The sequence below is a fragment of the Salvelinus namaycush genome, chromosome 3 (genome assembly GCF_016432855.1).
Source record: "Salvelinus namaycush isolate Seneca chromosome 3, SaNama_1.0, whole genome shotgun sequence".
In the NCBI taxonomy this organism is placed as follows: Eukaryota; Metazoa; Chordata; class Actinopteri; order Salmoniformes; family Salmonidae; genus Salvelinus; species Salvelinus namaycush.
In genome coordinates, this window is record NC_052309.1 from 41,905,278 (window position 1) to 41,933,069 (window position 27,792).

The following is a 27,792-nucleotide window of genomic DNA, read 5'->3' on the forward strand; positions in this document are numbered from 1 at the left end:
TCCCCTTGCTCTGCAAGGGCCGCGGCTTTTGTGGAGTGATGGGTAACGATGCTTCGTGGGTGACTGTTGTTGATGTGTGCAGAGGCGCCCGGGCGAGGGACGGACGTAAAGTTATACTGTTACATTGATGCTGTTGACCCGGATCACTGGTTGCTGCGGAAAAGGAGGAGGTCGAAAGGGGGGTGAGTGTAACGGATGTGAAATGGCTAGCTAGTTAGCGGTGGTGCGCGCTAATAGCCTTTCAATCGGTGACGTCACTTGCTCTGAGACCTTGAAGTAGTGGTTCCCCTTGCTCTGCGAGGGCCGCGGCCTTTGTGGAGCGATGGGTAACGATGCTTCGTGGGTGACTGTTGTTGATGTGTGCAGAGGGTCCCTGGTTCGCGCCCGGGTCGGGGCGAGGGGACGGACTAAAATTATACTGTTACACCTTCAAGGGACACCATTTAACCGGCTGTCACAATCTCCGTACAATGTAGCGCTCAACAGTGCATCCCACTTATAAAGCAGCTGCTTCATCTTGATGTTCTTTTTTATCAAAAGCTACCTCAACTCTTTTCCATTTCAAACAAGCGCACTCTTCCAACCACCATCTACATAACCCTAACCCTTTTTCTAATCTTAACCTAAGTCGCATAGAGCTTGCTATTGGTTGATTCTGATACATACTGTAGTTCCCAAGTGGGAACTCTGGTATCATCTTTCTACGCGTCAGCAAATTGTCTGTGATTCCGCGTGAGTTGATCATGGCATAAACAAAACCACTGACACTGTCAATCAAACTCACTAGCTGGGTCCCCCGAAGCAGAATGGATGATCATGCAAAGAGAAAGGAAGTCTTTACCGCCAAACATAACTTGACCACAAGTAGAAAATATTTGCCACAATCCTGATAAAACCATACATTAAATATTATCATCTAACATCTGTGTGTAGTTTTATGTACTGTTATCTGTACAAAAATCTGAAAATCTATAGACTCTGGTTTCTCCTCATTACGCACAAACCTGTGCAGTGGAGATTTTCTGGGGTTGTGTACCTCCATACCTTTTCTCCATCTTCTATTTTATTTTGGCGGACAAGGGGACAGCGCTAGTAACAGTGACTTGACCACGGCTATGGCTGTTCCCCTAGTTCACGGACCACTCAGACACCTGAAAGACTGGGGAAGAAGGGAAGCTACTGTAAGTGTCTTGACAGCGGTCTGACCTGACTCCACGGACTCCCCCAGCCACAACCAGACAACCGCCAGTAGCAGTTTCCTAACAGGAGAAACCAGGCCGGACGCAGAAAACACCACCTCAACCAGGGCACAGAGTAAGGAATCCCCTAAAGATACCAACCTACGCCCGGAGCGAGCAGGCCACAGGGGAGTACCATCACTGACCTCCGGGTCTTGGGCTTCCGTGTCTGTGTAACAGTATAGCTTCCGTCCCTCTCCTCGCTCCTACCTGGGCTCGAACCAGGGACTCTCTGCACACATCAACAACTGACACTCACAAAGCATCGTTACAACTACTTCAAGGTCTCAGAGCGAGTGACGTCACCAGTTGAAACGCTATTAGCGTGCACCACCGCTAATTAGCTAGCCATTTCACATCGGTTACATCTGCTTGCTCCTCAAGTTGTCCCAGTTCCAGCACCAGACCCAGTACTGGAACCAGTCCCAGACACCAGACGAGGTGCAGAGGATGGACCAGAATTCTAATCTTCACCTGAAGCAAGCAGACCACAGGGGAGTGCCACCGTTGACCACTGGGTCTAGGGCTTCCTTGTGTGTCTCTACTTGCTCCTCAGGTTGCCCTTCCTCCTGTCTACAGACCCAGTCCCAGCACTAGAACCAGCACCCACCCCAGGTTTCCAGTCCTGGTACCAGCACGACTTCCAGACCCGGACCAAACACAGGTACAAACCAATGATTTACAGCAGGGATCATCAACTAGATTCATCCACTGGCCGATTTCTTCTTGAGCGGATGGTCGGGGGGCCGGAACATAATTACAAATAATTTGGAGACTGCAAAAAGCCCAAACAGATATAATATTATATAATAGATATAATATTTGACTAAAACTTAATCATTTCAAACCTTGCTTACATTTGTATATGATCACGTGTCTCTCTATTTTGTGTGGAAATGCATTTTACATTTACATTTTAGTAGACAGATTTCCCAAATTAAAATCACTTGGAGCCAATTTACTGGTGTTTTTACAGTTTATGTCCAACAATGAAAATTCAACAGAAACTTGAGGGGCCAAATAACTACCCGCGGGCCGGTAGTTGGGGAACCCTGATTTACAGTATATACACTGAGTATACAAAATACCAAGAACATCTGCTCTTTCCATGACATAGACTGCAAGGTGAATCCAGGTGAAAGCTATGATCCCTTATTGATGTCACTTGTTAAATCCACTTTATTCAGTGTAGATGAAGGGGGGGAGACAGGTTAAAAGAAGATTTTAAGACAATTGAGACATGGATTGTGTATATGTGCCATTCAGAGGGTGAATGGGCAAGACAAAATATTTAAGTGCCTTTGAACGGGGTATGGTAGTTGCCAGGTTCACCGGTTTGTGTCAAGAACTGCCACTCTGCAGTTTTTTTTTGTTCACTCTCAACAGTTTCCCATGTGTATTAATAATGGTCCACCACCCAAAGGACATCCAGGAGCGGTGCAACTCAACATTAGGAAGGTGTTCATAATGTTTGGTATACTTAGTGTACACATACATATACACACATACATATACATATATATATATATATATATACACATACATACATACATACATACATACACGACAGACACCTTATTGCATACTTTTAAATTATTTTGTGAGAGCATTGCAGAATAATAGTGAAGACATCAAAACTATGAAATAACATATATGGAATCATGTAGTAACCAAAAAAGTGTTACAAATGTTTTTATATTTAATATTCTTCAAAGTAGCCAACCTTTGCCTTGATGACAGCTTTGCACACTCTTGGCATTCTCTCAACCAGCTTCATGAGGTAGTCATCTGGAATGCATTTCAATTAACAGGTGTGCCTTGTTAAAAGTTAATTTGAGGAATTTCTTTCCTTCTTAATGCGTTTGAGCCAATAAGTTGTGTTCTGACAAGGTAGGGGTGGTATACAAAACCAAGTCCATATTATGGCAAGAACAGCTCGAATAAGCAAAGAGAAACGGCAGTCCATCATTACTTTAAGACATGAAGGTCAGTCAATTCGGAAATTTTCAAGAACTTTGAAAGTTTCTTCAAGTGCAGTCGCAAAAACTGTCAAGTGCTATGATTTTTCCCATTCCGAAGCGAGTGCTATTATGAAGTGGCTATGTTGAGCGTAAAAGTGATCATATGAAACAGTTCATATTCACTAGATTGAGTAATTTGGCAACAATTGTGAATGATACTACCCTTAAAAATGTCCAAGAAATCAAAAATATACGAGCTGCATGATGCAACTACAGGCTACTGATGAGAAAGTCGCAAAAAAAGCTTGCGCTCTGTTCCTTGCCTTTGGCTGCACAGCTGTTCTCTCATCAAGTGATCATATTTTCACCAATCATACTTTTCTCAATTTAATCTTTAATGTGCAAAACTAGTTTTGATTTAAGAAGGGCCCGTTATGAAATGGGCAAGAACAGGGGCAGGGGAAAGAAGACGTCATCCGTTTGTACTCCAATAGTGAATGGAGGCCACTTTCCCGCCGGTTAATTTTTTCTCCCCAATGATGCTGGGTAGGCTACTTCAGTTTTATAGCAGAGCATGTGCTTAATATGAGCAGCTAAGAAATAAATATAGTAGCAGCAGGGATCCTCTTTTTAGTGGCAACCACAAAAACGTTGCTTTCACACGGGGTTGCATATAGAAATGTCTGGCCTTATAGGAACACTTACTTCTCTCCACGCATCAATCACTGCTTGAGGAGCATGCACTCGCAGTGTGACAGGTGATATTCCGCCCAAACTCTGTATGCCATGGGCTCTCCAACCCTGTTCCTGCAGCAACCCATTGCTTAATTTGGGAAACCAAGTAAAATCTGTTGGGGAACATCGATACTAACATGTTTTCACAACAAAACATTTAATTCAACCGTTGACAGCCCCTCTCTCTGCACGACCGAGAAAGGAATGAAGGAGAGAGGAGCTGGTGAGATTCTGTATAGCTAAAAGGTCATGTGTAAGCCTAATAAATTATGAAAATATAAAAGAATGCAGGTTTGTCAAAAATCAAATACATCACTATAATTGTAGGCTAACTCCATAAGCCGCCCTGCACAATCAATGAACCAACAGCATCGCCTAGGCCTATACGTTCTCTTCCAGACTCGTAGACAACGTTTGGAGCGTAGCACAAGGCAACCAGTCCATCCAGTATGCATAATAATACAGTCCACACTCAAAAGGCAATTACTAGAATTTGTTTAATTTTGGAGTGTAGGCTAGACCAATTACATCTGAAATCAGTTTTGTTTTATGTTTTTCTGCCGTGCATAATATGCGGTAGGCTATATATTGTATAACGGCACAATCATTTAAATTTGTTTTAAAAACTGTTTTAGCCTTGCATATGCGTAAGCTCTAATATGTGCATGGATGTTTTGAATTAATCATCACCTTAGAAAGTACTGTCCATTTCATTGTTTTGGTCGTTGTTTCAGAGCCTATGTTTTCCACTCAGTTCCAACCTGTTGTTGAACTTCTTTCTTCAAATTGATCATCACAGTGAGGTGTTTTAAAAGCACAATACTGTTTTGAAGATAAGTGTTTATGATTTTCGATAGCATTTGCATTGATGTCAGAGTGGTTAGAAGGACAATAGAGCCCTGAGTACCAGGCCATTGGTGACCTGAAGGTCGTTAGCAATTTGGGTACTACCAACCAGGGCCTAAAACTAACTTTTCTGTATACCAGCCACTGTGGCAGGTATAATTATTATTATTTTTAAATCTACTAGCCACTCAGATTTTTTACCAGACAAAATATAGCTTTGCATAATTACACAAAAAAAACATGAGCATGCTTAGTAATGTTTCTAAAACAAATGTATTACTAGTAAGCATGTTGTATATTGACTGAGTTAATATTCTGTGATCTTTGAACCAAAATAACAGAAGAAAAAAATTCTGCTGCCTGTTACCTTGGTAACAGGGTCACTCAAGTCATGTGTGCCTGTGAGAATCTCACTAGTAGAGTCCGACAATGTCTGTTTTTGCTAGCAGAGGAAGCAAACTCCAACATTAAAAATAAACCTAGTTTGTGAACAAAACAATGTCAATAGCCAAGAAAAACGGGGACAGTCTCACTTTAGTCGAATTGAGTAAATTAGACCAACTTTTATTCCTGTGCGCATTGCCTCTAAAAACAAACCTTTTAGCACTTCACACATGGTGCTCATAGCCCCCTAGACAGGCAGCATTGCTGTGCGAGGTGGGATAGCTATAACGTTACGATTCAGATTTCTTTGTGCATTACCAGATATTAAACAAAATGGCATTTATTTTGCTATAAATCACAACTGGCACTTGTGCCCATACTTGACTATTTTTATGAAATGCTCGCACTGTAGAGCCCTGAGTATTACCACCTGCCAACGTGGCTAGTGAATTACACATTTTAGGCCCTTCTACCAACGGATGTCCAGATCACAGAGAAGATTACCGTGACCGTTGTCATGTGGAACTTTACTGCAGCCATGACAAATGACTGCCGGTGTGGCGGTAATATATCCACTGCAACAACCGTACCCGTTTGAAATTTCAACTTCAACAGGATGACGTCAAGAGTTGGAACATCCCAAGGATCCCATTTAAACTTTTCCTTGGCATTATAATTAATACATTTTATAGAGGATCGAGACAGTGAATGACATAATCAAGTCAGTCTGTATCATGGTGTCAATTTTTTCCCAAGCCCTCAAATGTCACTTCCTCTTGTCATTTCCTGCCCAGGAGCAGATTGGCCCTCATGACTATGGGCACGTGACGCACGGTGAGGGACACCCTGGTGCCTCGGGTTAATGTGGCACCTGGCAGGACACCAGCAGCGAGCAGGTTGGCCACCCTTTCAGTGAGGGAGTCGTGGTGCGTCCCCTGGATGCCGTGGAGGAGGCGCTGGTACATGTCGTCCTGGAGGATGAGGAGGCTCCGCGGCCGCACCAGCAGAGACAGGAGGTAGCGGCTCTCCTCAGTCTGTGGCACCTCATCCAGCTGGAGATGAAGTGAGTGACAAGACGTTAGTAAGCTAGTTCCACCAATTCGGTGTCTTTTGAGAAGTGTAACTTGGTAAATAATTATAATAATAAATCACCTCATAACATTGTCAAAAAAGAGCACATGTTCAACTTCATAAAAACAAGATCCCATTTTAAGAGGTTAAATAAACTATAGTAAGTGTCTATTGAGTAACAGGGTTGACAATTTATTCTTAAAAATCAGCCATGAATCCCTTTATGACATGGGGAATAGAATCTTGTTCTGTGCAACAGCGAGTGGAAATTGAACGTGATCTTCATCCCCAAAAATGTAATTGTTAAAACATTTCTAGCCTTTCTATCCATGGATAGATAACAGGGTTGATGCGTTATGCTCGAACCGCTCAGTTTTCCAATACAAACCACAAGAAACTGTCCAAAAAGAGAACCAGCTCAACTGCTTTAACTCAATTTTTTATTTTATCTTTATTTAACTAGGCAAGTCAGTTAAGAACAAATTCTTATTTTCAATGACGGCCTAGGAACAGTGGGTTAACTGCCTTGGAAATAAGCAAACAGGAAACCACTCACCCAGAGGCAGCGCTCCTAGTGGCCGGAGACTAATGCAGGGAAACTTAAATCAGTTCTACCTCATTTCTATCAACATGTTAAATGTGCAACCAGAGGGGGAAAAAACGTCTAGATCACCTGTACTCCACACACAGAGACACGTACAAAGCTCTCCCTCCATTTGGTAAATCCGACCACAACTCTATCCTCCTGATTCCGGCTTACAAGCAAAAATTAAAGCAGGAAGCACCAGTGACTCGGTCTATAAAAAAGTGGTCAGATGAAGCAGATGCTAAACTCCAGGACTGTTTTGCTACCACAGACTGGAACATGTTCTGGGATTCTTCCGATGGCATTGAGTACACCACATCGGTCACTGGCTTTATCAATAAGTGCATCGAGGACGTCGTCCCCAGAGTGACTGTACGTACATACCCCAACCAGAAGCCATGGATTACAGGCAACGAGCTGCCGCTTTCAAGGTGCGGGACTCTAACCCGGAAGATTACAAGAAATCCTGCTATGCCCTGCGACGAACCATATACAGGCAAAGCGTCAATACAGGGCTAAAATTGAATCATGCTACACCGGCTCCGACGCTCGTCTTATGTGGCAGGGCTTGCAAACGATTACAGACTACAAAGGGAAGCACAGCCACGAGCTGCCCAGTGACACGAGCTAAATCACTTCTATGCTAGCTTCGAGGCAAGCAACACTGAGGCATTCATGAAAGCATCAGCTGTTCCGGACGACTGTGTGATCACGCTCTCCGTAGCCAACGTGAGAAAGACCTTTAAACAGGTCAACATTCACAAGGCTGCGGGGCCAGACGGATTACCAGGACGTGTGCTCCGGGCATGTGCTGACCTACTGGCAGGTGTCTTCACTGACATTTTCAACATGTCCCTAATTGAGTCTGTAATACCAACATGTTTCAAGCAGACCACCATAGTCCCTGTGCCCAAGAACACGAAGGCAACCTGCCTAAATGACTACAGACCCGTAGCACTCAAGTCCGTAGCCATGAAGTGCATTGAAAGGTTGGTAATGGCTCACAACACCATTATCCCAGAAACCCTAGACCCACTCAAATTTGCATAAGGCCCAAACAGATCCACAGATGATGCAATCTCTATTGCACTCCACACTGCCCTTTCCCACCTGGACAAAAGGAACACTTATGTGAGAATGCTATTCATTGACTACAACTCAGCGTTCAACACCATAGTACCCTCAAAGATCATCACCAAGCTAAGGATCCTGGGACTAAACACCTCCCTCTGCAACTGGATCCTGGACTTCCTGACGGGCCGCCCCCAGGTGGTGAGGGTAGGTAGCAACACATCTGCTACACTGATCCTCAACCCTGGAGCCCCCCAGGGGTGTGTGCTCAGTCCCCTCCTCTACTCCCTGTTCACCCACGACTGCACGGCCAGGTACGACTCCAACACCATCATTAAGTTTGCAGACGACACAACAGTGGTAGGCCTGATCACCGATAACGATGAGTAAGCCTATAGGGAGGTGGTCAGAGACCTGGCCGGGTGGTGCCAGAATAACAACCTATCCCTCAACGTAACCAAGACTAAGGAGATGATTGTGGACTACAGGAAAAGGAGGACCAAGTACGCCCCCATTCTCATCGACGGGGCTGTAGCGGAGCAGGTTGAGAGCTTCAAGTTCCTTGGTGTCCACATCACCAACAAACTAGAATGGTCCAAACACACCAAGACAGTCGTGAAGAGGGCACGACAAAGCCTATTCCCCCTCAGGAAACTAAAAAGATTTGGCATTGGTCCTGAGATCCTCATAAGGTTCTACAGCTGCAACATCGAGAGCATCCTTACTGGTTGCATCACTGCCTGGTACAGCACTGGGGCTAAGCTGCCTGCCATCCCGGACCTCTACACCAGGCGGTGTCAGAGGAAGGCCCTAAAAATTGTCAAAGACCCCAGCCATAGACTGTTCTCTCTACTACCGCATGGCAAGCGGTGCCAGAGTGCCAATTTTAGGACAAAAAGTCTTCAACAGTTTTTACCCCCAAGCCATAAGACTCCTGAACAGGTAATCAAATGGCTACCCGGACTATTAGTATTGTGTGCTCCCCCCAACCCCTCTTAAGCTGATGCGACTCTCTGTTTATCATATATGCATAGTCACTTTAACTATACATTCATGTACATACTACCTCAATTCACCCGACCAACCAGTGCTCCCGCACATTGGATAACCGGGTTATCTGCATTGTGTCCCGCCACCCACCAACCCCTCTTTTACACTACTGCTTGTCTCTGTTCATCATGTATGCATAGCCACTTTAACCATATCTACATGTACATACTACCTTAAATCAGCCCCACTAACCAGTGTCTGTCTGTATGTAGCCTCGTTACTTTTATAGCCTCGCTACTGTTGTTTTTATTTCTTTACTTACCTATTGTTCACCTAATACCTTTTTTGCACTATTGGTTAGAGCTTGTAAGTAAGCATTTCACTGTAAGGTCTACACCTGTTGTATTCGGTGCACGTGACAAATAAACTTTGATTTGATTGTTCAGGGGCAGAACAACAGATCTTTTTACCTTGTCAAGCTTTCGGTTACTAGTCCAACGCTATAACCACTAAGCTACCTGCCACTCCTATATGATGAGCATTATATGTTGACTGTTTCTGTTGTTTTTTTTTATCACCATATTAAAACAAGAGTTCAGTTCACGTAACAGGGTTGACCTTAAAGATAGACGCCTCACAAGTCCTCAACTGGCAGCTTCATTAACTAATACCCGCAAAACACCAGTCTCAACGTCGACAGTGAAGAAGCGACTCCGGGATGCTGGCCTTTTAGGCAGAGTTGCAAAGAAAAAGCCATATCTCAGACTGGCCAATAAAAATAAAAGATTAAGATGGGCAAAAGAACATAGGCACTGGACAGAGGAACTCTGCCTAGAAGGCCAGCATCACGGAGTCGCCTCTTCACTGTTGACGTTGAGACTGGTGTTTTGCGGGTACTATTTAATAAAGCTGTCAGTTGAGGACTTGTGAGGCGTCTGTTTCTCAAACTAGACACTCTAATGTACTTGTCCTCTTGCTCAATTGTGCACCGGGGCCTCCCACTCCTCTTTCTATTCTGGTAAGAGCCAGTTTGCGCTGTTCTGTGAAGGGAGTAGTACACAGCGTTGTATGAGATCTTCAGTTTCTTGGCAATTTCTCGTATGGAATGGACTTCATTTCTCAGAACAAGAATAGACTGACGAGTTTCAGAAGAAAGGTCTTTGTTTCTGGCCATTTTGAGCCTGTAATCGAACCCACAAATGCTGATGCTCCAGATACTCAACTAATCTAAAGAAGGACATTTTTATTGCTTCTTTAATCAGGACAACAGTTTTCAGGTGTGCTATCATAATTGCAAAAGGGTTTTCTAATGATCAATTATCCTTGTCAAATGATAAACTTTGATTAGCTAACACAACGTGCCATTGGAACACAGGAGTGATGGTTGCTGATAATGGGCCGCCGTACGCCTATGTAGATATTCAGCTACACTACCTTTTGAACGATCGTTGCACGAATGTACCTAACCATAAACATCAATGCCTTTCTTAAAATCAATACACAGACGTAGATTTTTTTAAACCTGCATATTTAGTTAAGAAATTAATGTTAGCAGGCAATATTAAACTAGGGAAATTGTGTCACTTCTCTTGCGTTCATTGCGCGCAGAGTCAGGGTATATGCAACAGTTTGGGCCGCCTGGTTCGTTGCGAACTAATTTGCCAGAATTTTACGTAATTATGACATAACATTGAAGGTTGTGCAATGTAACAGCAATATTTAGACTTATGGATGCCACCCGTTCGATAAAATACAGAACGGTTCCATATTTCCCTGAAAGAATAAACGTTTTGTTTTCGAAATGATAGTTTCCGGATTTGACCTTATTAATGACCAAAGGCTCATATTTCTGTATGTTATTAGATTATAATTAGGTCTATGATTTGATAGAGCAGTCTGACTGAGCGGTGGTAAGCAGCAGCAGGCTCGTAAGCATTCATTCAAACAGCACTTTACTGCGTTTGCCAGCAGCTCTTCGCAATGCTTCAAGCCTATCAACTCCCGAGATTAGGCTGGCAATACTAAAGTACCTATTAGAACATCCAATAGTCAAAGGTATATGAAATACAAATGGTATAGAGAGAAATAGTCCTATAATAACTACAACCTAAAACTTCTTACCTGGGAATATTGAAGACTCATGTTAAAAGGAACCACCAGCTTTCATGTTCTGAGCAAGGAACTTAAGCATTAGCTTTTTTACATGGCACATATTGCACTTTTACTTTCTTCTCCAACACTTTGTTTTTGCATTATTTAAACCAAATTGAACATGTTTCATTATTTATTTGAGACTAAATTGATTTTATTGATGTATTATATTAAGTTAAAATAAAATTGTTCATTGTTCATTCAGTATTGTTGTAATTGTCATTATTACAAATATATATATAAAAAATAAAAGAAAATTCTGCTGTATCTGCTTTTTTTTGGTCGGTATCAATAATCGGTATCGGCGTTGAAAAATCATAATCGGTCGACCTCTAGACCTTATATAGTCAGGTGTGTGCCTTTCCAAATCATGTCCAATGAATTGAATTTATCACAGGTGGACTCCAATCAAGTTGCAGAAACATCTCAAGGATGACCAATGGAAACAGGATGCACCTGAGCTGATTATTTTAATTTAATCCATTTTAGAAGGCTGTAACGTAACAAAATGTGGAAAAAGTCAAGGGGTCCATATACTCTCCGAATGCATTGCATCTGTATATTGCGCGTGTGAAATGTGCTCCATAGATGAATTATTACTACATGTTAGCATCTATTCACATATTTATAAATGAGAGCAGACACAGTGCTGTGTTGGGAAGCTTACCTCCTCGGCGCTGATGGGCCTGTAGAAGTCCAGCAATGTGTGGGAGCCCAGGCTAATGGTCGTCACTGTGGGATGGTACAGAGGCCCGTCCTCATGGGGCTGTGACAACACACACACACACACACACACACACACACACACACAACCCCCCTGCAGTAAGCAGTAGCCAAATCACCACCTACCAGGGGTTGGTCATATACAGTACCAGTGAAAAGTTTGGAAACACCTACTCACTCAAAGGGTTTGATTTATTTTCACTATTTTCTACATTGTAAAATAATAATGAAGACATCAAAACTATGAACTAATACATGGAATCATGTAGTAACCAAAAAAAGTGTTCAACAAAACAAAATGTATTTTATAGTTGAGATTCTTCAAAGTAGTCACCCTTTGCCTTGACAGCTTTGCACATTCTTGGCATTCTCTCAAACAGCTTCATGAGGTAGTCACCTGGAATGCATTTCAATTAACAGGTGTGCCTTGTTAAAAGTTAATTTGTGGAATTTCTTTCCTTCTTACTGCGTTTGAGCCAATCAGTTGTTAACAAGGTAGGGGTGGTATACAGAAGATAGCCCTATTTGGTAAAAGACCAAATCCATATTATGGCAAGAACAGCTCAAATAAGCAAAGAAACGACAGTCCGTCATTACTTTAGAGTTACCAGCCTCAGAAATTGCAGCCCAAATAAATGCTTCAGAGTTCAAGTTATTTTTTTTAAATTTCACCTATATTTAACCAGGTAGGCCAGTTGAGAACGATGTAGTTAGGTAGGCCAGTTGAGAACTGCGACCTGGCCAAGATAAAGCAAAGCAGTGTGACACAAACAACAAAACAGAGTTCCACATGGAATAAACAAACGTACAGTCAATAACACAAGAGAAATATATACAGTGTGTGCAAATGAGGTAAGGCAATAAATAGGCCGTAGTGGTGAAGTAATTACAATTTAGCAATTAAACACTGGAGTGATCGATGTGCAGAAGATGAATGTGCAAGTAGAGATACTGGGGTGCAAAGGAGAAAAAAATAAAAAATAACAATATGGGGATGAGGTAGTTGGATGGGCTATTTACAGATGGGCTATGTACAGGTGCAATGATATGTGAGCTGCTCTGACAGCTGGTGCTTAAAGTTAGTGAGGGAGATAAGTCTCCAGCTTCAGTGATGTTTGCAGTTCGTTCCAGTCATTGGCAGCAGAGAGCTGGAAGGAAAAGCGGCCAAAGGAGGTGTTGGCTTTGGGGATGACCAATGAAATATACTTCCTGGAGCGCGTGCTGCGGGCGAGTGCTGCTATGGTGACCAGTGAGCTGAGATAAGGTGGGGCTTTACCTAGCAAAGACTTATAGATGACCTGGAGCCAGTGGGTTTGGTGACGAATATGAAGCGAGGGTCAGCCAACAAGAGCATACAGGTCGCAGTGGTGGGTAGTATATGGGGCTTTGGTGACAAAACAAATGGCACTGTGATAGACTACATCCAATTTCCTGAGTAAAGTGTTGGAGGCTATTTTGTAAATGACATCGCCAAAGTCAAGGATCGGTAGGATAGTCAGTTTTATAAGGGTATGTTTGTCAGCATGAGTAAAGGAGGCTTTGTTGCGAAATAGGAAGCCGATTCTAGATTTAACTTTGGATTGGAGATGCTTAATGTGAGTCTGGAAGGAGAGTTTACAGTCTAACCAGACACCTAGGTATTTGTAGTTGTCCACATATTCTAAGTCAGAACTGTCCAGAGTAGTGATGCTAGACGGGTGGGCAGGTGCGGGTAGCGATTGGTTGAAGAGCATGCATTTAGTTTTACTTGCATTTAAGAGCAGTTGGAGGCCACGGAAGGAGAGTTGTATGGCATTGAAGCTCGTCTGGAGATTAGTTAACAGTGTCCAAAGAAGGGCCAGAAGTGTACAGAATGGTGTCGTCTGCATAGAGGTGGATCAGAGAATCACCAGCAGCAAGAGCGACATCATTTATGTATACAGAGAAAAGAGTCGGCACGAGAATTGAACCCTGTGGCACCCCCATAGAGACTGCCAGAAGTCCGGACAACAGGCCCTCCAATTTGACACACTGAACTCCATCTGAGAAGTAGTTGGTGAACCAGGCCAGGCAGTCATTTGAGAAACCAAGGCTGACCAAGACCTTGAGCGTGGCTGAGGTGCACCCATGACCAGCTCGGAAACCCGATTGCATAGTGGAGAAGGTACGGTGGGATTCGAATCGGTTGGTGATCTGTTTGTTAACTTGGCTTTCGAAGACCTTAGAAAAGGCAAGGTAGGATAGATATAGGTCTGTAACAGTTTGGGTCTAGAGTGTCTCCCCCTTTGAAGAGGGGGACGACCGCAGCAGCTTTCCAATTTTTGGGGATCTCAGACGTTTTGAAAGAGAGGTTGTAATAGGGGTTGCAACAATTGTGGTGGATAATTTTAGAAAGAGAGGGTCCAGATTGTCTAGCCCAGCTGATTTGTAGGGGTCTAGATTTTGCAGCTCTTTCAGAACATCAGTTATCTGGATTTGGGTGAAAGAGAAACGGGGGAGACTTAGGCAAGTTGCTGTGGGGTGTGCAGAGCTGTTGACAGGGGTAGGCGTAGCCTGGTGGAAAGCATAGCCAGCCGTAGAAAAATGCTTATTGAAATTCTCAATTATTCTCCATGGACTTAGTGTCCTAGAACTTTTTGGAGTTTGTGCTACAGGATGCAAATCTCTGTTTGAAAAAGCTAGCCTTTGCTTGCCTAACTGCCTGTATATATTGGTTCCTAACTTCCCTGAAAATTTGCATATCGCGGGTGCTATTCGATGCTAATGCAGTACGCCACAGGATGTTTTTGTGCTGGTCAATGGCAGTCAGGTCTGGAGTGAACCAAGGGCTATATCTGTTCCTGGTTCTACATTTTTTGAATGGGGCATGCTTATTTAAGATGGTGAGGAAGGCACTTAAAGAATAACCAGGCATCCTCTACTGACGGAATGAGGTCAATGTCCTTCCAGGAAAGGCCTGCTCGCTGAAGTGTTTTAGGGAGTGTTTGACAGTGCTGAGGGGTCATCGTTTGACCGCAGACCCATTACGTACGCAGGCAATGAGGCAGTGATCACTGAGATCCTGGTTGAAGACAGCAGAGGTGTATTTAGAGGGCAGGTTGGTCAGGATGATATCTATGAGGGTGCTCGTGTTTACGGATTTGGGGTTGTACCTGGTAGGTTCCTTGATAATTTGTGTGAGATTGAGGGCATCTAGCTTAGATTGTAGGACGGCCAGGGTGTTAAGCATGTCCCAGTTAAGGTCACCTAAGAGTACGAGCTCTGAAGATAGTTGCGGGGCAATCAATTCACATATGGTGTCCAGGGCACAGCTCTGGGCTGAAGGTGGTCTATAACAAGCGGCAATGGTGAGAGAATTGTTTCTGGAAAGGTGGATTTTTAAAAGTAGAAGCTCGCATTGTTTGGGCAGAGACATGGACAGTATGACAAAACTCTGCAGGCTAACTCTGCAGTAGATTTCAACTCTGTCCCCTTTGGCAGTTCTATCTTGTCGGGAAATGTTGTAGTTGGGGATGGAAATTTCCGAATTTTTGGTGGCCTTCCTAAGCCAGGATTCAGACACGGCTAGGACATCCGGGTTGGCAGTGTGCTAAAGCAGGGAATAAAACAAACTTAGGGAGGAGGCTTCTCATGTTAACATGCATGAAACCAAGGCTTTTACGGTTACAGAAGTCAACAAATGAGCGCGCCTGGGGAATGGGAGTGGAGCTAGGCGCTGCAGGGCCTGGATTAACCTCTATATCACCAGAGGAACAGAGGAGGGGTAGGATAAGGGTACCTGCTAAAGGCTATAAGAACTGGTCGTCTAGGGCATTCGGAACAGAGAGTAAAAGGAGCAGGTTTCTGGGCGCGGAAGAATAGATTCAAGGCATAATGTTAAGACAATGGTATGGTAGGATGTGAATACAGTGGAGGTAAACCTAGGCATTGAGTGACGAGAGAGGTTTTGTCTCTAGAGACACCATTTAAACCAAATCAGGTCACCGCATGTGTGGGAGTTGGAACAAAAGGGCTAGCTAAGGCATATTGAGCAGGGCTGGAGGCTCTACAGTGAAATAAGACAATCACTAACCAAAACAGTGATCATAGGGTCCAGTGAATAGCTAGGCGAGCTGGAGACACGGCAATTCAGACAGCTAGCGGGCCGGGGATAGCAGGCGGGCCTTCAGGGGACGTCGCGACCGAGGAGCCTGTTGAAACCCCCTCGGGAGGATTACGTCAGTAGAATCGTGATGGATCGGCGGGGCTCCTTGTCGGCAGTAAAAGGGGTCCAGGCCAATTGGCAAAATAGGTATTGTAGCCCAAGAAGTGTCTGATTGTCCTCTTCAGCTAGCTGGGAGATGGGCCTAGCACGAGGCTAGCTCCAGGGTAACTGGTGCTTGCTTCGAGACAGAGACGTTAGCCAGGAGTAGCCTCTCGGATAGCAGCTTGCTAGCTGCGATGATCCAGGTGAAAAGGTTCAGAGCTTGCGGTAGGAATTCGGAGATGTGGTAGAGAAAAAGCAGTCCGATATGCTCTGGGTTGAATGGCGCTGTGCAGATTGGCAGGAGTTGACCGGGCTGAGGTTAGCTGATAACCGCTAGCAGTGGCTAACTGACTAAGCTGGCTAGCTTCTGTTGGGGGTTCCGGTTCTAAAGCATAGAAAATTGCAGATCCATACCACATTGGTATTGGGTGAGGAGAGTATGTTGAAATTGAGGTTAAAAATATATATGGATTCTGATGATAGACACATCAACATCAACTGTTCAGAGGAGACTGCGTGAATCAGGCCTTGATGGTTGAATTGCTGCAAAGAAACCACTACTAAAGGACACCAACAAGAAGAAGAGACTTGCTTGGGCCAAGAAACATGAGCAATGGACATTAGAAGGTGGAAATCTGTCCTTTTGTCTGTTGAGTCCAAATTTGAGATTTTTGGTTCCAACCGCTGTCTTTGTGAGACACAGAGTAGGTGAATGGATGCTCTCCACATGTGTGGTTCCCACCGTGACGCATGGGGGAGGTGGTGTGATGGTGCTTTGCTGGTGACACTGATTTATTTAGAATTCAAGGCACAGTTAACCAGCACGGCTACCACAGCATTCTGCAGTGATACGCCATCCCATCTGGTTTGTGCTTAGTGGGACTAGCATTTGTTTTTCAACAGGACAATGACCCAAAACACACCTCCAGACTGTGTAAGGGCTATTTCACCAAGAAGGAGAGTGATGTAGTGCTGCATCATATGACCTGGCCTCCACAATCACCCGACGTCAACCCAATTGAGATGGTTATGGTTTGGGATGAGTAGGACCGCAGAGTGAAGGAAAAGCAGCCAACAAGTGCTCAGCATATGTGAGAACTCCTTTAAGACTTTTGGAAAAGCATTCCTGGGGAAGGTAGTTGAGAGAATGTCAAGAGTGTGCAAAGCTGTCATCAAGGCAAAAGGTGGCTACTTTGAAGAATCTAAGATATATTTTGATTTGTTTTAACACTTTTTTGGTTACTACATGATTCCATATATGTTATTTCATAGTTTTGAAGTCTTCACTATTATTCTACAATGTATAAAATAGTAAAAAATAAAGTAGGTATTCAAACTTTTGACTGGTACTGTACAAAATGAACAATGACACAAAAGCAGTGAAGTACCACACCCGATGGAATGTATTGAACACTTATTTTCACACACACACAAAAGTGCACAAGAATATCGGTGTTATCACACAGTGCTAATGACTGAAGCTGATGTGAGGACCGTACCATTATTCCCTCCCCTGGCTTATATTCATTCACCAGTACATGATTGGCAGTCTTCCCAGCAAATGCACCAAGAGCAGATATTCTCTCGCAGTACTTCAGGAGCCAATCAGGAAGTTTCTCTCCAAGCATCCCTTTCGGACGAGGCAGCCCACCTGTATTAAGTACATAGGCGTAAGAATAGCATTTCACCCAGCAGTCATATCATTCCCAGTTCACAAATGCACCTCACATTCAGTTTTAAATCACTGACATACCCCAGTTCTGGAGCCTTCTGTTGGATAACTGCGTCCATTTAGTTTTTGGTGCCTTATACACCTGGAACAGCATTAGAATAAAGGCATTTCATGATGTCATGTCTAGTTGGCGTTATACCTAAACATGTGTAGTGCATGTCACCCCCTTCCCTTGTATTCCATTACCTGTTGTAATAGTTGAGACTCCTCATCCTCTGTTATGAAATCTGGAATGTAGTAAACCGTTGGTGGAGCCTAAAAATGTAAATATCCATACTCAGATTAATATCCATTTCACATTTAACCTTTTCATATAATGTATGCCTACCTAGAGCTAGACTAGTTAGTAGCAAAGATTATGATAATGTTTTCCCTTTCATCTGTGCTTGCGTAAGATGCAAGCTAGTAAAATATTGGCCAAGTAGCTAAATCTATTAGCATCCTATCTAGCTAGATAGCGTTTTTTATACTGACCAATTTATAAAACACATGTTAAATGTTTCATGAGCTGAAATAAAAATCCCTGAAATTTTCAATACCCACAAAAGCATATTTCTCTCAAAGTTTGTGCATACATTTGTTTACATCCCTATTAGTTAGCATTTTTCCAATGCCAAGATAATCCATCCACCTGACAGGTGTGGCATATCAAGATGATTAAACAGCACGATCATTACACAGGTGCACCTTGTCCTGGGGACAATGAGAGGTCACTTTAAACTGTGCAGTTTCGTCACATGACACAATGCCACAGCTGTCAAGTTGAGGGAGCGTGCAATTTGCATGGTGATTGCAGGAATGTCTACCAGAACTGTTGCCAGAGAACTGGATGTTAATTTCGCTACCATAAACTGCCCCCAACGTCATTTTATAGAATTTGGCAGTATGTCCACCTGGCCTCACAACCGCAGACCACGCCAGCCATATGAACAGTAACTCAAAATATTTGAAATTGTGTTTATATTTTTGATCAGTATGTTTTAATTCAGAGAAGCTCAACCTCAACTTGCTCTCGAAAACACAACCGTTTTCAGCCATTAGCTTTGCCCACAACAATCCCTACCCTGTGTTTTAACGTTTAGAAACGTCAATAATCGCTTGTGATATGGCTTTCGAAGCATACGGCCCTTATCTTTCATCAGCGATAAAGAATCATTCAAATAAAAAAATATATACTTTTGCACAGATCCATACAGTTCTATGGGTGCCTCAATCTGACGAAACTACATTTCGAGTTATGCTTACACACAGGTGTTCAGAGCATGCTAGATAGCTAATTAGCACAGGTGGTAGCCTCGTCTACCGTAAACAAGCGCAGTAACATGGAGATATGGCGTGTGGGAACACTACATCGAGGTGTGTATCAATGTAAAACAATTGTATTGTTATTTCTCGGTGAGCGTCGGTCTTATAAAACTCCCCGTAAAAAACACGCCTTCGTCCAATGACTTGTGTAACGTTAATGTAATGGAGTCGTGCTCATGGGCTAACCCTCAACTATCTGACAAACACTATGACACTAGAAGTACATGAGGGGGGTGGTAAAGTTTTTCTTACGTCTTTTACGACATATCGTTCCAAATCCTCAAAACTACTGCATGGGTGTTCCATATCTCCTCGTGAAAGTTGACATGGAATGCCTGCTAAAAGTAGCTGTGGTAGTTGGAAGGAGCTAACCGTTAGCTAAATTGGCAGCTAGCTAAACGTGCACCTATACCAGGCTTTTCCCTGAATATAAAACGTATTAACCGTAGCTACTATGAACACAAAACAAAGTCATGTAATATGACAAACAAGATTCATCGATCGCTACAGTGGCTAATTGTTCTCAAAGCACTTCTCCTGATACGCTTATTAGATTCTTCTTCTAAACCTTGAACAGCTGACTTGAATCAATATGTAGTGCAATACTGCCACCTACTGCACTGGAGTATATCGCAAAGCAGAGGGTCCTTGGTTCAATCAGATATGTGATCATTGGTTCACTCAGAGATGCGGTCATTTCTGTCTAGCTCCCGCCTATCTTTTCTTTGTATTGGTGGATACCTAAATGATAAAGCCCGAGAAACCAGTGTTTGGAAGATATATTATGGCACGGGCAAACCGTGCCAATATATCCTCCAAACACTGGCTTCGAGAGCATTATCACTTTTATACAACTGGTTACCAACACATGATTGACATATTTTCGTTGATTTTATTCATTCTATTTCATACTTCCACAAGATATAGTCCCGACACAAATGTAGGGTTGCTACACCTTCTATCGGTTTGGTTGCCAGAGACGCGACCCTGTCAGTCTTTTTGTTCTGTATCAATGGACGCAACCTAGTTGTTCTTTCTAAATGTCCCATTGTCATACTGGCTGGCAACGTTCTAATCCCTTGCTTGCTAGCTAGCCAACTACGGCTAATTTACAGTCACGTCACAGTGCAGACAGAATAACAGCAGTAGCTGCATTTGTTTAAACTGTATTGCATTTGTTTAAACTGTATTGCAGTGACATTTATTTAGATACAGCCATAACAATGAGCTAATGAGGCGCGATTTTGCCTGGCATAGAAAATGTGCTCACTTTTCACAGACTGCAAGGTTTGTACAATTCTCTGCTGTTGAAAACTAAATGTTATTCTAAAAGAAATGTGAGAAATGTCTAGATGTTTTTTTATAGTGGAGATCAAGTGTATAACTTCCCTGCCTGGGTTGATGAGACACTGATTGCGCAGTCAAATGGAACAGAGTAAATAGGCATTTTAACGTCATAGATTTAGCCGGTGGTAACTTGTGGAATAGACACCGGCTGGAATGCGGTTTTAACCAATCAGCATTCAGGATTAGACCCACCCTTTGTATAAATCTCATTATAAACTGGGTGGTTCAAGCCCTGAATTATAGTTGGCTGACAGCCATGGTATATCAGACCGTATACCACAGGTACAACAAAACATTTATTTTTACTGCTCTAATTACGTTGGTAACCAGTTTATAATAGCAATAAAGCACAGGGGTTTGTGGTATATTGACAATATAGCACGGCTAAGGGCTGTGTCCAGGCACTCCGCATTGTACTTAAGAACAGCCCATAGCCATGGTATATTGGCCATATACCACACCTCCTCGGGCCTTATTGCTTAATTATTGTAATCCTTTTTTGAATATCCGATGAGGGTTGTTGACGTCAACCGTTTGTATTCAATGGAGAGAGATGATATGCTAATAGCCTCAAATCCTGAATATGCAGAGCCATCTCGAGACAACTCCAATATAAGTGTCTTTTTCTCAAAGTTTCCAGGCTGTCATGTGTCCTTATCAGTAAACTCGTAACAACTTAAGCATTACGAAAATTATATTTTATCAAAGAAACCTCACATTCATTTTTTTGTTGAACAAATTCGACACTCTCTCATTGACCTCCATACAAAAACTCCTTGCTTGTGGGTGAAACAATGCCACCTGCTGGAAGGAGAAATGTTTTCAGCCGTGTTGGGCCTCTCTCTGCTGGTACCCAAACTAGTGGTTCAGTGTAATACTGCAGTCTGTTTTAGGCTGTTACCTACCTAGAACGAGACTACAGTGTTTTTAAAAATCTCATTATTGATTTGTCTGAAACTGACCAAACTAACATAATGTGCAACACAAACACATCATATATTGAGAATCTTACATAGCTAGTTCATATTAAACAATCCAAATTATTTAATAAATTCAAGACTAGTTTGGATGTATAAAGACAATTAGGGATCATAGTATGATACTTTACAGTATCTGTACAGTAGTTCATGTTTTAATAATTTTTATAAGACTTGGTATATTATGAAGAACCATGTAAATGTATTACAAAGGCTCTGCAGAGATATCTACTCATTCAATCCCACTCCAGCGAGATTCACTCCAACCATGAAATATAGGTTTCCATGGTTACATTAGGAGCTATGTTAAGGGGTGCCTCAATGCCTCTTGATTCTGCAGTAGTCTCCACCTTTATTTTCCATTCACCATGTTGCAAGACAGTGCCATCTTAGGAATAGGGCTGTGCTGCAGTTCTAGTGTTTGAAATCACACAAATATGGGAACCAATTATTTTTTGCAACATCATTGACCTGAGTCACCTTGCTGTGGGTTTCAAACGTTGTGATTTATTGAAACAAAAAATATCAGCACAGCTCGCACTTACCTGGTCATCCTGATGGGGGTGCATTGCAGATCTTGAGTTGTTCAGGAGTTGCCAGGGCTACAGATTTAATCCTTGCAAGAGCATCCCCAGTGTGACATATTGTTCTCGGTACAACCTGTTACCTTGACAACATGATTTGATCATTCTAGTCCACCACTACCTTTTCCCACAAAGGGGATCAAATGCTTTCACAAAGCCGGATAAGACTGCGGTTTGCCGGGAATGTCTTGAAATATATGGTACCACCACACTTGCTTCCAGGGTTTTTTCTGGGTCAAAATGGGGCTTAGGTGGTGGGCGTGGCGGGGGCTTGCCCAGTGGTGTGTCGCTAACCGCAAATTGTAGAGGCAACCTTGTTGGCCACAGTGACAAAATGTAGCTGTTTTAAAGCTAATTTCCTGCAATTTTTAACATTTTTCCATGGCTTATGCTATCTGAGACTCAAATATTATAACAAAATCAATAGAGGCCCATGGCATGACAAAAATACTCCTGAATGGATAATTTAGGTGTTTTTTGGTTCTCTTATCTACGTACTTTATATCTTTATAACTTTTTTTACAATCCGAAAATGTTCTTAAAATGTATATATGTATATATACACACACTGAGTGTACAACACATTAGGAACACCTTCCTAATATTGAGTTGCACCACCTTTTGCCCTCAGAACAGCCTCAGTTCATCAGGGATGACTTCAATGCTTCCTGCAGTTGTGTCAAGTTGGCTGGATGTCCTTTGGGTGGTGGACCATTCTTGAGACACACAGGAAACTGTTGAGTGAGAAAAACTCAGCAGCGTTGCAGTTCTTGACACACTCAAAACGGTGCGCCTAGCACCCCGTTCAAAGGCACTTACATATTTTGTCTTGCCCAATTACCCTATGAATGGCACACATACACAATCCATGTCTCAATTATCTCAAGGCTTAAAAATCTTCTTTAACCTGTCTCCTTCCCTTCATCTACACTGATTGAAGTGGATTTAACAAGTGACATCAATAAGGGGTCATAGCTTTCACCTGGATTCACCTGGTTCAGGTCTGGAGATTGGGCTGGCCATGACAGGGTCTTGATCTGGTGGTCCTCCATACATACCTTGATTGACCTGGCTGTGTGGCATGGAAGATTGTCCTGCTGGAAAAACCAATCCTCAGAGTTGCAGAACATTGTCAGAGCAGAAGGAAGCAAGTTTTGTTTGTGGCTTGATTCATGCGTCCTTCACAAAGACAAATCTGCCAGATTCCAGCCTTACTGAAGCACCCCCAGATCATCACCGATCCTCCACCAAATTTCACAGTGGGTGCGAGACACTCTGGCTTGTTGGCCTCTCCAGGTCTTGCACTCACTGTGAAATTTGGTGGAGGATCGGCCATCGATTGCTTGGCCCAATCTCCAGACCTGAACCCCATTGAAAACCTCTGGAATGTGATCAAGAGGCAGATGGATGGTCACAAGCCATCAAACAAAGCCGAGCTACTTGAATTTTTACGCCAGGAGTTGCATAAAGTCACCAAACATCAATGTGAAAGACTGGTGGAGAGCATGCCAAGACGCATGAAAGCTGTGATTGAAAATAAGGGTAATTCCACCAAATATTGATTTCTGAACTCTTCCTAAGCCATGCTGGTTAAGTGTGCCTTGAATTCTAAATAAATCACTGACAGTGTCACCAGCAAAGCATCCCCACACATCACACCTCCTCCTCCATGCTTCATGGTGGGAACCACACATGCTGAGATCATTCGTTCACCTACTCTGCATCTCACAAAGACACGGCGGTTGGAACCAAAAATCGCACAGTTGGACTCATCAGACCAAAGGACAGATTTCTACCGGTCTAATGTCCATTGCTCGTGTTTCTTGGTCCAAGCAAGTCTCTTCTTCTTATTGGTCCTTTAGTAGTGGTTTCTTTTCAGAAATTCGACCATGAAGGCCTGATTCACGCAGTGTCCTCTGAACAGTTGATGTTGAGATGTGTCTGTTAGTTGAACTCTGTGAAGCATTTATTTGGGCTGCAATCTGAGGTGCAGTTAACTCTAATGAACTTATCCTCTGCAGCAGAGGTAACTCTGGATGCTCCTTTCCTGTGGCGGTCTTCATGAGAGCCAGTGTCATCACAGCGCTTGATGGTTTTTGCGACTGCACTTGAAGAAACTTTCAAAGTCCTTGAAATTTTACGGATTGGCTGACCTTCATGTCTTAAAGTAATGATGGACAGTCATTTTTCTTTGCTTATTTGAGCTGTTCTTGCCAATATATGGACTTGATCTTTTACCAAATAGGGCTATCTTCTGTATCTTCTGTATAGGGGCGGCAGGGTAGCCTAGTGGTTAGAGCGTTGGGCTAGTAACCGAAAGGTTGCAAGTTCAAATCCCCGAGCTGACAAGGTACAAATCTGTCGTTCTGCCCCTGAACAAGGCAGTTAACCCACTGTTCCTAGGCCGTCATTGAAAATAAGAGTTTGTTCTTAACTGACTTGCCTAGTTAAATAAAGGTTAAAAATGTAAGTCGCTCTGGATAAGAGCGTCTGCTAAATGACTTAAATGTAAATGTATACCACCCCTACTTTGTCACAACACAACTGATTGGTTCAAATGTATTTAGAAGGAAAGAAATTCCACAAATTAACTTTTAACAAGGCACAGCTGTTCATTGAAATGCATTCCAGATGGCTACCTCATGAAGCTGGTTGAGAGAATTCCAAGAGTGTGCAAAGCTGTCATCAAGGCAAAGGTTGGCTACTTTGAAGAATCTCAAATATAACATATTTGGATTTGTTTAACACGTTTTTGGTTATTACATGATTCCATATGTGTTATTTCATAGTTTTGATGTCTTCACTATTATTCTACAATGTAGAAAATAGTAAAAATAAAGAAAAACCCTGGAATGAGTAGGTGTGTCCGAAGTTTTGACTGGTACTGTATATATATATTTTTTACTGTTTGGACATAGGCGGCCCGAAAAACACTTAAACGGCCTGCCCAAGACTTTTCTATGAAGAAAAAAACCTGTCTTCCTTTACCATTGTGCGGTGTAGGGTGGGGAGTTGGTGAGACCTTCTCCTTGATATTATGCACAAAGCACAGATGAGAATAGATGACATTTATTGTTGAATGTATACGCTCAGCCAGATATTGCTGTATTGGTTTTGCCGGCTATTTGCTAGTCTTCACACATGGTGAACCCATCTGTTGGCGCGTCTGTTTCAGTGTTTTCTGTTATCACTACCATCCCATGTTACTGATTGACTTTCCAATAACACCCTAAACAAATGCTTAATTTACTCAGGGAAACCCATATCTGTTTTTCATGTAACTTCAGAGATTGTAACTTTTCTGTGTCTCATCCAAAGTCGCCGGAACAGCCAATATCTTTCATTCATGAGGTTGCTCAGCCACCTGTCTGAATACACGCATTGGGTCTCTAAAGGAGAACATTCAAAGGGTAGGAGAAACCAAGCAGCTTCACATGGTAGGCCTACTGTGGGTGTATTGCAGTGTTGAGAGCCTTTACACTGTTTTAACCTCTCACATTCCACAGAAATATGAAACATATATTATTATAACTACCTTAGATTCATATATTTCGCAGTGGCGGAGACATGGTTGAGCAGCATCCCATATCCTCACCTCGAATGTACTCCCCGCCATCTACCTCAAGGCACCTCAGACTCTAGGTTCTATCAAATCTGGCCTCAAAACGCACCTACAAAAGTATTCAAGCCCCCGTGGATTTCTTCACCTTTCATTGGGTTACAAAGTGGGATGAAAATGGATTTAGTTGTCATTTTCTGTCAACAATATACACAAAATACTCTGTAATGTCAGCGGAAGGAAAATTCTTTAAAATATATATTTAAATTACTCAAATATAATCATTGCCTAAATATTCAACCCCTTTGTTTAGGCAAGCCTAAATAAGTTCAGGATAAAAATGTGGCTTAACAAATCACATAATAAGTTATATGGACTCACTCTGTGTGAAATAATAGGGGTTGACATTATTTTTTAACCACTAACCCTTTTGCTGTCCACAATACATACAAGATCTGTAAGGTCCCTGAGTCAAGTATTGAATTTCAAGCACAGATTCAACTTTCGATACCACGACGGTCCTCCGATACCATGACGGCCCTCAAGGAACTACACTGGACTTTGTGGAAAATGGAAACTACATATCCTGAGGCTGCATTTATTGGAGCTGGGGACTTTAACAAAGCAAATTTGATGAAAAAAAAACCCTACAAGCATTTCACTACACCCACAATAACATCTGCTAAATATGTGTATGCGACCAATAAAATGTTATTTTATTTCCAAAGACCAGGGATCTTTTAAAAAGCCTCATAAAGAAGGGTAGTGATTGGTAGATGGGTAACAGTAACACATCAGACATTGAATATCTCTTGAAGCATGGTCAAGTTAATAATTATGCCGTAGATTACATATATGAAATCACCCAGATACATCAAAGATACATTCGTCCTTGTGAACTGAGCTGCAGGAAAGAAATTAAACTTCCATGAGGTCATTGGTGGTTTTAAAACAGTGACAGAGTTCAGTGTCTGTGATGGTTGAAAACTGAGGATGGATCAACAGCCTTGTAGTGACTCCACAATAATGACCTAAATGACAGTGAGAAGAAGAATACAATATACAGAATAAAAATATTCCAAAACTTGTATCTTGTATGCAACAAGGCACTAAAGTAATACTGCAAAGGGATACACTTTTTGGCCTAAATGCAAAGACTTCTGTTTGTGACAAATCCAAAACGTAACTGAGTAAACACGGATATGATGCAGCCACCACCATGCTTGAAAATAAGGAGGCAGTTTGACATCGACAAATACTAGGGAGTTTTTCAGGATAAAAACATATGGCAAAAATCCTAGAGGAAAACCTGCTTCACACCAGCAACTGTGAGAGAAATTTACCCTTGAACGGGACGACAACAACCTACAACACAAGGCCAAATCTACACTGGAGTTGCTTACCAATAAGACAGTGAAAGTTCCTGAGTGGCAAATTTAGAGTTTTGACTTGAAAATCTATGGCAAGACTTGAAAATGTTGAGCCATGATCCCCAATCACCTTTGGCAGCGATTACAGCGGTGAGTCTTTCTGGGTAAGTCTCTAAAAGCTTTCCACACCTGGATTGTGCAACATTTGCCCATTATTGTTTTCAAAATTCTTCAAACTGTGTCAAATTGGTTGTTGATCATTGCTAGACAACCCTTTTCAGGTCATGCCGTAGATTTAAGTCAAAACTGTAACTCAGCATTTATTGTCTTCTTGGTAAGCAACTCCAGTGTAGATTTGGCCCTGTGTATTAGATTATTGTCCTGCTGAAATGTGAATTCATCTCCCAGTGTCTGTTGGGAAGCAGACTGAACCAGGGTTTCCTGTAGGATTTTGTCTGTGCTTAGCTCCATTACGTTCTTTTTTTATCCTGAAAAACTCCCCAGTCCTTAACGATTACAAAAAAATATGGAGAGTGGTACTCGGTAATGTGTTGTATTAGATTTGCCCCCAAAATAAAATTTGTATTCAGAACAAAAAGTGAATTGCTTTGGCTCATTTCTTAGCAGTATTACTTTAGTGCTTTGTTGCAAAGAGGATGCATGTTTTGGAATATTTTTTATTCTGTCCAGGCTTCCTTCTTTTCACTCTGTCAATTAGGTTACTATTGTGGAGTAACTACAATGTTGTTGATCCATCCTCAGTTTTCACCTATCACAGCCATTAAACTCAGTAGCTGTTTTAAAGTCACCATTGGCCTCATGGTGAAATCCCTGAGCAGTTTCTTTCCTCCCTGGCAACTGAGTTAGGAAGGACACCTGTATCTTTGTTGTGACTGGGTGCATTGATACACCATAAAATAATAACTTTACCACGCTC

The 27,792-nt window shown here is 42.5% G+C and overlaps 1 protein-coding gene across 1 annotated transcript; it reads right to left on the minus strand.

Moving 5' to 3' along the window:
* Nucleotides 1–3,234: 3,234 nt before the first annotated feature.
* Nucleotides 3,235–19,580, minus strand: alkbh6 (alkB homolog 6). The gene is made up of 6 exons (XM_038977307.1): nt 19,271–19,580; nt 17,900–17,968; nt 17,735–17,795; nt 17,481–17,632; nt 11,701–11,799; nt 3,235–6,216 (listed from the first exon to the last, which is right to left on the minus strand). Exons 1-6 carry the CDS (start codon nt 19,322–19,324, stop codon nt 5,944–5,946), a joined length of 708 nt encoding a protein of 235 aa, XP_038833235.1. The 5' UTR covers nt 19,325–19,580; the 3' UTR covers nt 3,235–5,943.
* Between the last annotated feature and the right edge of the window lie 8,212 nt (nt 19,581–27,792).